Here is a 10,217-nt window from a genome sequence, read left to right as displayed (position 1 = left end):
CCCAAAAGTAAAAAGCAGGTCAGCAGGCCACAGGGCTGGACTGGGGGTGCCCTGGAAGGAAGCTGCCTCATGGCTGTGGGGAGCAGGGAGGTAAAACAGGGAGCCAGCATCTGTCTCTAGGTTCCCAGCTGTGCCGCACGTTGAGCCTCCCACCCACAGGACCCTCCATTGCCGCTGGGTCTGGAGGCCAAGGTAATAGATAGCACAGCAGCTTTATTGACCAGACTTATCAGCAAGAGCACAGCAGTGGGACCTGAACAGTCCAGCCCCAGCTGGGGTCCAGCTGCCTACAGCCAAGTTTGGGGACCTCCTATCTCCTCCTTGAGTGCCCCCAGAACCTAGCCTTACCCCTACTCCAGGCCCTGCTGAAGCAAAGGCCTGCAGGGTATGGGAAGACAGTCACATAGAGGTTGGAAGGCAAGTAGACCTGGAGCAGGGCAGCATGGGGCTCGTGCTGCCCCAGCAGCTGGTGGAAGTCATCCGTGCAGGGCAGTGGGGGCGTGCAGATAGACAGGCAGACAGCCAGGCTCACCACACAGAGCATTTGTGGACAGGGTTCATGGGAGAGTCCTTGGGACAGTGGAAGGCCCGGCCGAACTCCTCAAACTGGGACACACTGCCCAGGACCCTGGGATCGGGGGAGAGACCCCAGCAGTGTGAGCTTCTCCAGCTACCCCAGGGCTTTTTCTGGGTTGACCCATGTCCCTTCTTGTCCCTCTACCCCCATGCAGACACAAGAAGGAGACTGGCTGCCCAGAAAGGCGGGCGGGCATACCGGTAGTGCTCAGGTGCGTGTTTGTCTGTCAGCACCTGCAGGTAGATGGACTGCGACCTTCGCTTGATGCACCAGTTCTGGGACCCAGCAGGCCAAGGGAAGGAGGGGAAAAAATGGGACCAGGTGTCTACTGCTTATTCCCTCCCCCTTCCTCCCACTTAGGCCCCAGCAGAAGCCACGGGCCATCATCTCTCAGAGGACAGGCAGGTGATGGGAGACAGGCTGGACCCTGGGAATGGCCATTTGAGGCCAGTACATTTGAGACTGAGCCTGGACACCGCGTTCCCTACCCAGCCCCTGCCCAGCCCCTGTCAAGCTCTCCATCCAGCCCACCTGGGCAAAGGCAATGAAGAAAAGCTGGTTGTGTGTGTACTTGAGCCGGTGCAGCGGGTGCTCAGGGCCGTGCTCCCGAACCCACTTCTGATAGGCCTGGCGGTGCAGAGAGCCGGGAGCTGCTGTGACCACTCTGCTGCATGCTGTTCCTTCTCCGTCCTCCCCAACCAGCCATCCTCCCCCACCAGAAGACGAGCACCTCCTCCCCAGACCCAACTCTATACTGCCCATTCTGTCTACCTTCCTGCTTTGGCATATGGATCCCAGAATAGCGCCACCCCCTCCAGGCAGTCCTCTCTGCTCTCCCAGGGAAGGTGGCACCTGCTCTGGTTTGTTTTCCCCTAAAGGACCCCGGTCTAGGCAAAAGCATCAGCAGGATGAGAAGGGAGGGGCTGTGTCCCTCGTCTGGAGTTCTCCACATCCACCTGTTCCCCAGCAGAGACAGAGAGTAGGCTGGGTGGCTCACATAGTAGGCCAGCTTCAGGCCTCCCATGTCTGCGATGTTCTCACCAAGTGTGTGCTTCCCATTCACCTGCCAGAAGGAAGAGGAAGGAGCCACATGGGGCCTGCTGGCCTCCCACAGATCTGGCTACCCTGAGCCCCTCCCCCTTTCCCAGGGAATTCAGGAACCGCTTTTTCCTCCCCTCGCCCCTACACATGTACCAGGCGAGTCTTCTTGGTGGAGTATGTGGCTGTTCATGAACGTGGGAATCCAGAGCATGTGTGCAGGGACCTTATTTGGGTACATGCAAATGTGCATGATTCCAGTTTGTGGCCAGCCAAAGGGGCGCTGACGACAAAGGTGGCAAGGTCTCACCCGCTGGTTGTAGACGGTGAAGTTGTCATAAAGACGAACGATGCACTCGGCCTTGCGCAGAAAGCGGCTGTAGGAAGCTTCTGTCCACCAGTGCAACAGGTTTCCTGAGCGGTCATACTGGCCCCCTGTGGACAACAGACGGACATGCCAGCATGCCAAGAGTGAGCCTCACTCTGAGGCCAGCCTGGGCACCTAGTTCATCCCTTATAACTCTCCCACTCTCTGTCCTACCCCTCTCCCAAGACCCTCATCTCATCCTGCTGATGCTTTTGCCTAGACCGGGGTCCTTTAGGGGAAAACAAACCAGAGCAGGTGCCACCTTCCCTGGGAGAGCAGGGTCTTACCCCAGTCATCGTAGCCATGGGTCAGCTCATGTCCAATGATGGTGCCGATGCCCCCATAGTTCAGAGACCTGGACGCACGGCAGCAGGTTAGGCCCTAGCCCTCACCTGCCCTCTGAGAGCCCCACATTGCTGCCCAGGTCTCTATTGCCCCTGGTCAGGTGGCCAGGGAGGCCTCAGAGGTCTAGGCATCTCCAAGGTCCTGGGCATGTGTCCCATAGCTTCCTCACAGGCTCCATGAAAAGTACCAGTAACTACGTGTCTACCCGTGTTCTGGGAAATAACATCTTACAAAGTTGATGGAGGCTGTGAGCTAAAAGAAGCAGGAAGGAAACTCAGGAATTCACTTGAGGTCTAGGCCTCTTTCCTCATCTCTAAGTTCCCTCGCTTTCTGAGCCTAAAATGGGTAGAAATACGCTAGTTAGCTGTGGCTGTAAGCTTGGCATAGCCTAGAGTCATCTGAGCTGATCTCAGTGGGGGATTGCCCATCTCAGATTGGCCAGTGGCCATGTCTTTGAGAGACTGCCTTGAATGATGATGGATGTAGGAGAGCCCAGTCAGTCCACTGTGGCCAGCATCATCCCTAGGCAGGGGGCCCGGGATGTATAAGAAAATAGGCTGAACAGGAGCCAGAGCAAGCTAGAGAGTGAGCAAGTGACATTCCTCTGTGGGTTCTTGCCTGACTTCCCTCAATAATGAACTGTGACCTGGGAGTATAAATAACTAAACCCTTCCCTCCCCAGGTTGCCTCTGGTCAGGGTGTTTTATTGCAGCAACCGTTATAGTCGGGAAGCTGTTGCATACAATTTCTTCCAAATAACCACAGTGACATGAAACAGGAGTATGGGAACCCAGGGTCTATGGCTGAAATCACTCGGTTCTCCCCCACTCCCTGCCGCCCCCATAACCTGCCACCTGTAGACAGGGCTGGCGGACCCAGCTGCACCCTTTAAGTTCCCTACTTACTGTGGGAAGTCGGGGTCATACAGGGTGGGCTGCAGGATGCCAGCAGGGAAAACTAAGAGGAAGGTATGGTCAGTGGGAAACACAGGCACTTTCAGGCCCACCCCGGGGCGGGGCGGGACACGTCTCCTTACCCATCTGGTTCTTGTTGGGTAGATAGTAGGCATTGAGTGCCTGTGGAGGGAGCAGCCACCTGTGCAGGGAGGCTAGAGTCACCTGGAGGGTGCATACCACTGTCCCCGGGATTCCCGATAGCACAGCTAGCTTCTAACAGAGCATCCTCTGGCCTCCCTTGGGCTAGGCCCTCCCCTTGGTCTCCTCACTTGGCCTGTGTACCCAGCATGCCCTGCTTCCCTCACGGCCCTCCTTGACCCCTAGCTCAGGGCCAGGCACTCACGTGGATTTGTCCACCTCCTGTCGAATCTTCTTGACGGACAGCTGGATGCTGAAGCGGATGCTGTTCAGGATGTTCTTGAAGTAGGTTTTCTCATGGACCTCAAACTGCAAGGGTGATGGGCAGTGCTCAGCCGTGAGCTGGGGAAGGGCCAGGCCTTTGGCTGAAGAACCGTGACTCCTCCCGGTCTCGTGGTGGGTTTTTCTGGGGCCTGGGGGCAGCAGAAGCCTGCCTACCTCATATTCTTTATCTACGGCCTCGGGTTTCAGCAGGAAGTCTGGGTAGCCGACCATGACCATCATGTACTGGAGCTGCGGGTGAGAGGCAAGAGACCCGGGCCTCAGGAGACAGCCTCTCCCAGGCCAAAAATAAAAATCAAAAGAGCTTCAGACTAGCCTGGGACTGGGGTGAAGGCAGGATGGAGCAGAGCAGTCAATTCCATACGATTCCATAAAGGTATCTTTGCCTCTTTCCTCCTCTTATTCCCTGGACCTGATACCCAGTAGGCACTCAAACAAGTATTTGTGGAACCAACTGCTGGGACTCAGGCCCTATCTCACCTTAGCCCGAGCGGCTGCCTTGGTCTGGGCATCCATCCAGTCCAACTCCTCTAGGCGCTGGCCCAGGATATACTTGATATCTTCCACCAGCTGCTGTACCTGAGGGTCAGACACCAGGGACGAAGAGTCAGCTAAGAAACTAAAGCTGACCTGACCCCAGCCCCTGGTACCAGGGGTTTTCCTATCATCTAATGCTACTCCTTCAGTGCAGGGCACCATGCTGAACGCTAAGGAGAGACATGGCAAGCAGGTCCCTATACCCAGGAGCACGAGAGCAAGCTCCAGCCTGAAAGAAGAAAGCACCCCAGGACAATTCTGACCAGTTCTAAGATCATGTCTCCCGAACACGGCTAAGGAGGACCCTCAGGGGAAAGGCAGAGCAAGCCACCTGCAGCTGACTGCATGCAAGCTTCCCAGGAGAGGAGAGGCCCAGGGAGGCGCATCCTAGATCCTCAGGGACAGCTAAGCCCTGAGTCACAAAGGGAAGCATGGGGTCTTCCGTTGTCCACACCGAGCTCACCATCTGCACCCCCTCCCTAGACCCAGGGCAGCCTGACCTTGGCTTTACTGGCAGCTGAGAAGTGTTCATGAACAAAGAGGGCACCAAGAGCCATGCCAAAGTGGCGGTTGGCCTGGCCCAGGCAGACTCGGGCCAACTCCTGGGGCTTGTCACTGCCCTCCATCTCTCTGGCCAGCTCGTGCAGTGCCTCGCGGAATGGTGGGGACAGGTGCTCACTCAGAACCACCACCACACGCCACACTAGGTAGTTGTGTAGGATCCTGGAGGCCAGGTAAAACGGGATTGTCCAGACAGGCATGCAGGAAGGTCACCGTGGTCCTACCTCCCTGTGCTCCCAAGCTAGGATAGGACCCAGTACCCTACCCTGCCCACTAAGAAGATGAAAGAGGTCAATTTAGATATGCAGAAACCAACTTTGAAATGTTCCAAGTCCCACCATACAGCAGAAGATGTTCTTGTTAATAACCCTTAAGCCTGACCCTGATGGGCCAGCATGGTTTCCTACTTTTGTATGGGACACCAGACACTCAGAGATGGTTGTCTGGATGGCCTTCTCTTCCTTCCCTGGATGTGCAGAGACTAGCAGGATTTCCCCCAAGGATCGACCCATGTGCAGTATGACTTTAGCTACAAATCCCTGAGTGATGTTCAAACTCTCCATCCTAGGAGGTGAGGGCCGCCCAAGGGAATCCCAGGCTATTCAGTCTCCCACAGGGGAGGAGCGGGCACCAGCTTCCCATCCCAGCCCTCCCACCCGCCTCCTGGCCTCCTGAAGCGTGGCTTCAGCAGAGACAGGGTTTACAAAGGTCGCCCAGAGGGCAGCTCTAGGTTGCTGAAGGAGAGGCCTGGAGCCAGGAGTGCAGGGGTGAGGGACCTGCAGCCTCACCTGCGGGGTGTGGAGCGGATGAGCTGGGACACCTGCTGCATGTAGTCTGTGGCCAGCAGCACCACCTCCTCGTCCTCGGAGAAGTCCTCCTGGAAGATCTGGTCCAGCAGCCACTTCCACTGCAACTGCGGGGCCAAGGACAGGAAAACAAGGGATAGCAAAAGGGTCAAAGAGAGGCAACAAAGGCTCTTGGGCATGGGGGTGGGAGTGTCATGGAAGACCTCAGACATGCCTAAAGAAGGTGACCTGCCATCCCAGCCCTCGCATCACCCATCCACCAGGTCTGGGGACACTCACATGGGGTGTGATCTTCTGTAGCTGGCCCAGAGTCACTTTGTTGTACATGGAGCTGACATCTCGACGGAGATCATCATATTCCGACACAGAGATCTGGAGTGGAGACCAGACAGACCCGGGCCTGACCTAGGCTCCCTGCGCAGGTCCCAGTCCCAGGAGCTCCCAGCCCTTCCTGCTCACATTGGCCAGCCTCTGTTCCAGCTGAAGGATCTCTTGAGCCTTCTGCTCCACGGCATCTGCCCCCAATAGTCTGAGAAGCCGCTCCATGAACACCCTGTAAGCTGCCAGGATCTACACAGGACAGGAGTTCCTCAGTTAGCCCGAGGGAGACACTTACCCCTGGGGCTCTTTCATGGGGCACTTCCTTTCCAGAAGCCCAACCCCATACCCAGGCACCTTTTCACTCTCCTCATCTTGAGCTAGGTACAGGGTTCTTTCTGGCAGTGTGAGCCCATCCTGGTCAATCTGAGGAGGGAAACGGGAACTACAGGTCAGAAGTGAATGGCCAGTTTTCCAGCGTTCCCATCCAACTGTCACAAAAGAGAAGACGAGTCAAACATAGATTCTTTGCCACAAGCTGCGCGGGAGCACAAGAACCAAGCCCTCCCTCCTTCTTTAGAGACTAGCCAAACCCTGTCGCTTTTAGTCCTTAAGACGCCTCTGCGGAGCCCACCCTTCACTCCTTCCCCAACAGCCTTCACTTTCCCCACCTGTAGGGACACCATGGGGCGCTGTACTGGGAGTTGGCACCTCTGGAATTTCTGGTCAACCCCAATCTTTCAGGGCAGTAGCCAGCGGTTCCCCACTCCCGGAGCCCCGCCTGCCTGAGGACTGGGAATTGCGGCTCCCGCGGCTCAGCTAAACACCGCAATTACTCCAGGGAAATTACTTGCGCCCTCCTCCCGCGCTCTGCCCGCCGCGCGCTCCGCACCTCCCCGCGCCCCTCGCAGTCCGAACCCGCATCTCGGGCGCGGGATCGAGCTTGGGGCACGCGGCGCCAAGGGTCCCAGGTCTCAGGCGGAGCGCAGGGGTTGCGGTGGTGGGGTGGGGGTGACACACTCACGCGGATGACGTAGCGCGAGGAGTTCCTGTCGTCCAGGCTGACAGTGAGCGAGAAGAGCGCGGCCGCGCTGTACACGCCTTGTGCCTTGTACAGCAGTCGGTTGAGGTCCCAGCGAGCAGCCCCCGGGTGATCGGACGTGCCGCCCAGGTCCCAGCCGCCGCAGTCCTCGATGACCTCGAGCATGGGCCGCGGCCCGAGCCTCTCGATCTCGCGCATGTCGAGGCACGAGCGGAAGAAGGCGCGCACCTTGCGCTGCGCAGCGCCGCCGGGGCCTCCCGCGGGTCTCGCCAGCAGGCGCCGCAGACGCTCCTCGTTCTGCTCGCCGATGGCAGCGATCGTACCGTAGGTGAGCTTGTCGTCGGGGATGGCGTGGCGCCGTAGCCAGCCCCCGCACGCAAACGAGTAGAAGTCCTGGCACGGGTCGATGCTGGCGTCCAGGTTGGCAGACAGGAAGCGGGCGGCGCGCGCGAAGGCCTTGCGCTCCGGGCAGCCCTCGGGACAGGCTCCACTACCTCCCGCCGCTCCCGGGCCCAGGTACTTGAGTGCCAGCATGGCCGCCAGGATGGCACAGAGGCCGGCGGCGAACACCAGCCCCGACAGCAGGCACACCTCGCGTCGGTTCCAACGCGGCAGCCCGGCCCGGGTCCCGCTAGCGCTGCGCCCTGCGCCCCTCGGAAAGCCTGGAGGCAGCGAGGTCCCTCTGGCGCCCCCAGTACCACAACGGCTTACATACTTGACTTCCTGGAACTCATCGTAGTGTGCTGTCATGGAATATGGGGCCTCCATGGTGCTGAGGCTGTGGCCACACACGCCTGGTTTGGTCGTCTATATGCTGTTTCTGTCTTCGGGCTTTCTGATGGGCGCCCACATGGCCCTCGGTCGCAGCTGTAGGAAGGGAACATTAGCAGGCTCAGAGAGGCCCTAGAAAGCGAGGGGGACCCAGGAACAAGGGATGGAGGTTAGTTTAAGAAGATGGAAGCCACCTGTGATCCACAACCAAAGCCTGCTCCTGGCTTCACTTCACCACCCAAGGAAGAAGGAAAGAGGAGGGCTCAGTAGCCACCCGCTTGTACGGGAATAGTAGCCTTTTAACCTGCCTTCCCACATCTCCGCATGGTCACCGCAGAGTTGGGATACCCTGACACAAGGCAAAAGAGCACCGGGCACAAAGTGGGGCTTCACTAGCAACCTGTTTCCCTTGCCTTTGCCTTTCTTGCCCATCATCTGCTCCAGCCGAGGCTAGGTGGGGGAGGGGGGAAGCAGAAGCCAGAGAAAGGAGGTGTGGTCAGGGGCGCCTCTATGCGGACCCTGAACCCTCCTTCAGCTCTCTGCACTAAAAAGCTATCAGACACCCAAACTTTGTCCTCGGGGAGGTCTGCAGGACCACTCCCAAGCCAGCTTCTGACTGTTTCTCTTCAGTAGCCCCCAGCCCACCAGCCTCTTCCCCAAGCAGCGGCCCACTCCAGACCCCACCCCTCCCCACCCCCCGACGGCCCTGACCGGAGGTTGGTTTCATCATTTGCCACCCATCGCAGCCCTGGGCCATTCCTGGCGTCAACAGGTTCTCCCCAGAACCCAAAGTTGGGCGAAGTTTCACCCCTTCTGCTAAGCCGGCCTTGAGCTCAGAGTCTCCTGCGTCGCGCGGTGCAGCTAGCGGAGCTTAGGAGCTTAAGAGCCGAGACCTGGAGTCGCAGCCGCAGCCGCAGCTGGAACCAGAGCCGGGAGGACACAAACAAAGCCAAGGAGCTCGGCTCAGCGACCGCGGTGGCCCAGAGGTGGCTGGGATGTGTGGCCTCGGCAGCAGTGGACCCAAATGACACTTACCCGGCAGGTGCGCGTCTGGGCCAGGCGAGGACAGATGAGTCGGGAGCAAATCCCGGCCTCAGCTGGAGCAGAGCTGTACTGGCTGCCGCTCCGTGTGCCCGCCGCCTCCTCTGCCGCCGCGCCGCGCCGCCCGCCGGCCCCGAAGGAGGGGGCGCGCTGGCGGCTCCACCCTCCTCCTCCCGCCCCCCTGCACCCCTCCTTCTCCCTGCTTCCCTCCGGGCTACCTGTCAGCTCCCGCAGCGCGGAGGTGGGGATGACGACCGCCGATATATGCTCCTGAGGGTGGTGCACCAGTTTCAGGCTCCAGAACTCCGGAGTCCGGATCTGTCCCGGGAGGAAGAAGCGGCAGTCCCTTCTGGTGAGGTGCCTCCACTTGGAGCCACCTACAATCTGCGGTAAAGGGGTTGAAGCTAGAGGTCTGGAGGCAAAACTGGAGGCTATAGGGCCGTCTGGGCCGAGCCCACAGCAGCTCAGTCCAGGGAGGACTCAGATGGGCTGTGGGAGGCGCAGGTGAAGAGCTTGATCTTGCCCCGCACTCTGCCAGGCGCCCTCAGCATCAGCCCTTCTTTGTCCTCGTGTTCACGCTTGCCCCGTCTGGGTTCTGTGGTTGGTGCAGTGCCCTTCACTTAGCTCTGCTGGGGAGGCTGCAAGAAGAGGCTGAGGCTGTGGCCTCCTCAACCTTATTTTTTTTTTCCCTGCCATCACTGCCAGGAAGTCCCTGGCCCACATAGGGAGAGGGGCCAAGAAAAGGGTGCTGTAGGCTGGGAGAGGCGGGGATCTCACCCCCCACTTTGTTCAGAACTACTCGTGGGATTACATGGGGTGACATTACCCGGCCTTCCACCGCTTCTAGTTGTACTTCCTTTCGAAATCTTGTCCCTCCCTCCTCCCAAGAGGCAGAAGCATCTTTGCCTCTCCACTGTATCCACAGGGTGAGGCTGGCAGGTGACAGAGAACTAGGAGCTTCCTAAAGGACTGGTACTTTGCTCTCTTTGCCTTGCCTTACCCATCTCTTCCTGTGTCCCCGGCAAATGACCACACAGCAGCAACAATTGCAGCCCTGTGGCTTCCGCCTGCAGCCCTGGCCTAAGCAGTGTTTCAGCATTGGTAAATACCCATATGATGGAATCTGTGTTGAGGTGGGAATGAAGACATGTGTCCAGTGTCCTGCCACCCTCCCCTGGGGCTGTTCTTCAGTTGGCCACCCACTCACAAGCCTTCAGTAGCCACCTCTATCAACCTCCTGCCTGTCCAGTCTGTCTATCTCTCCATCTCTTAAGTCTCTCAGTGAGGCCATCCTAAGGTCCTCCTCTGCCCCATGCATTTCTTCTCAGGTCCAATTAATTCTACCGAGGGGAAATGGAATTACGCAAAACGCCATGTTTCCATGAGGGGGAGGGGAGGGCAGGGCGGTGGCAGAGTGGCTCTTTGTGCTTTTAATCTG

At 58.5% G+C, this 10,217-nt stretch overlaps 1 protein-coding gene across 2 annotated transcripts; it reads right to left on the bottom strand.

Moving 5' to 3' along the window:
* Positions 1 to 208: 208 nt before the first annotated feature.
* Positions 209 to 9,632, bottom strand: Ecel1 (endothelin converting enzyme like 1). 2 transcript variants are annotated; one of them, XM_041650105.1, is made up of 19 exons: positions 9,606 to 9,632; positions 8,998 to 9,163; positions 6,950 to 7,834; positions 6,283 to 6,351; positions 6,067 to 6,177; positions 5,887 to 5,979; positions 5,590 to 5,714; positions 4,741 to 4,963; positions 4,184 to 4,282; positions 3,860 to 3,934; positions 3,627 to 3,730; positions 3,364 to 3,422; positions 3,233 to 3,284; positions 2,270 to 2,337; positions 1,926 to 2,050; positions 1,575 to 1,640; positions 1,109 to 1,204; positions 776 to 852; positions 209 to 628 (listed from the first exon to the last, which is right to left on the bottom strand). In XM_041650105.1, the coding sequence occupies exons 3-19, from the start codon at positions 7,733 to 7,735 to the stop codon at positions 529 to 531; spliced, it is 2,328 nt and encodes a 775-aa protein (XP_041506039.1). In that variant the 5' UTR covers positions 7,736 to 7,834; positions 8,998 to 9,163; positions 9,606 to 9,632; the 3' UTR covers positions 209 to 528. The 2 variants fall into 2 exon arrangements, with proteins under 2 accessions (XP_041506039.1, XP_041506038.1); XM_041650104.1 differs by lacking the exons at positions 8,998 to 9,163; positions 9,606 to 9,632 and adding an exon at positions 8,774 to 8,902.
* Positions 9,633 to 10,217: the final 585 nt, after the last annotated feature.

Source organism: Microtus oregoni, unplaced genomic scaffold, assembly GCF_018167655.1.
Source record: "Microtus oregoni isolate MIOR12 unplaced genomic scaffold, Mior012 000004F_ref0000308, whole genome shotgun sequence".
NCBI lineage: Eukaryota > Metazoa > Chordata > Mammalia > Rodentia > Cricetidae > Microtus > Microtus oregoni.
This window is presented reverse-complemented; position numbering and strand designations above follow the sequence as displayed.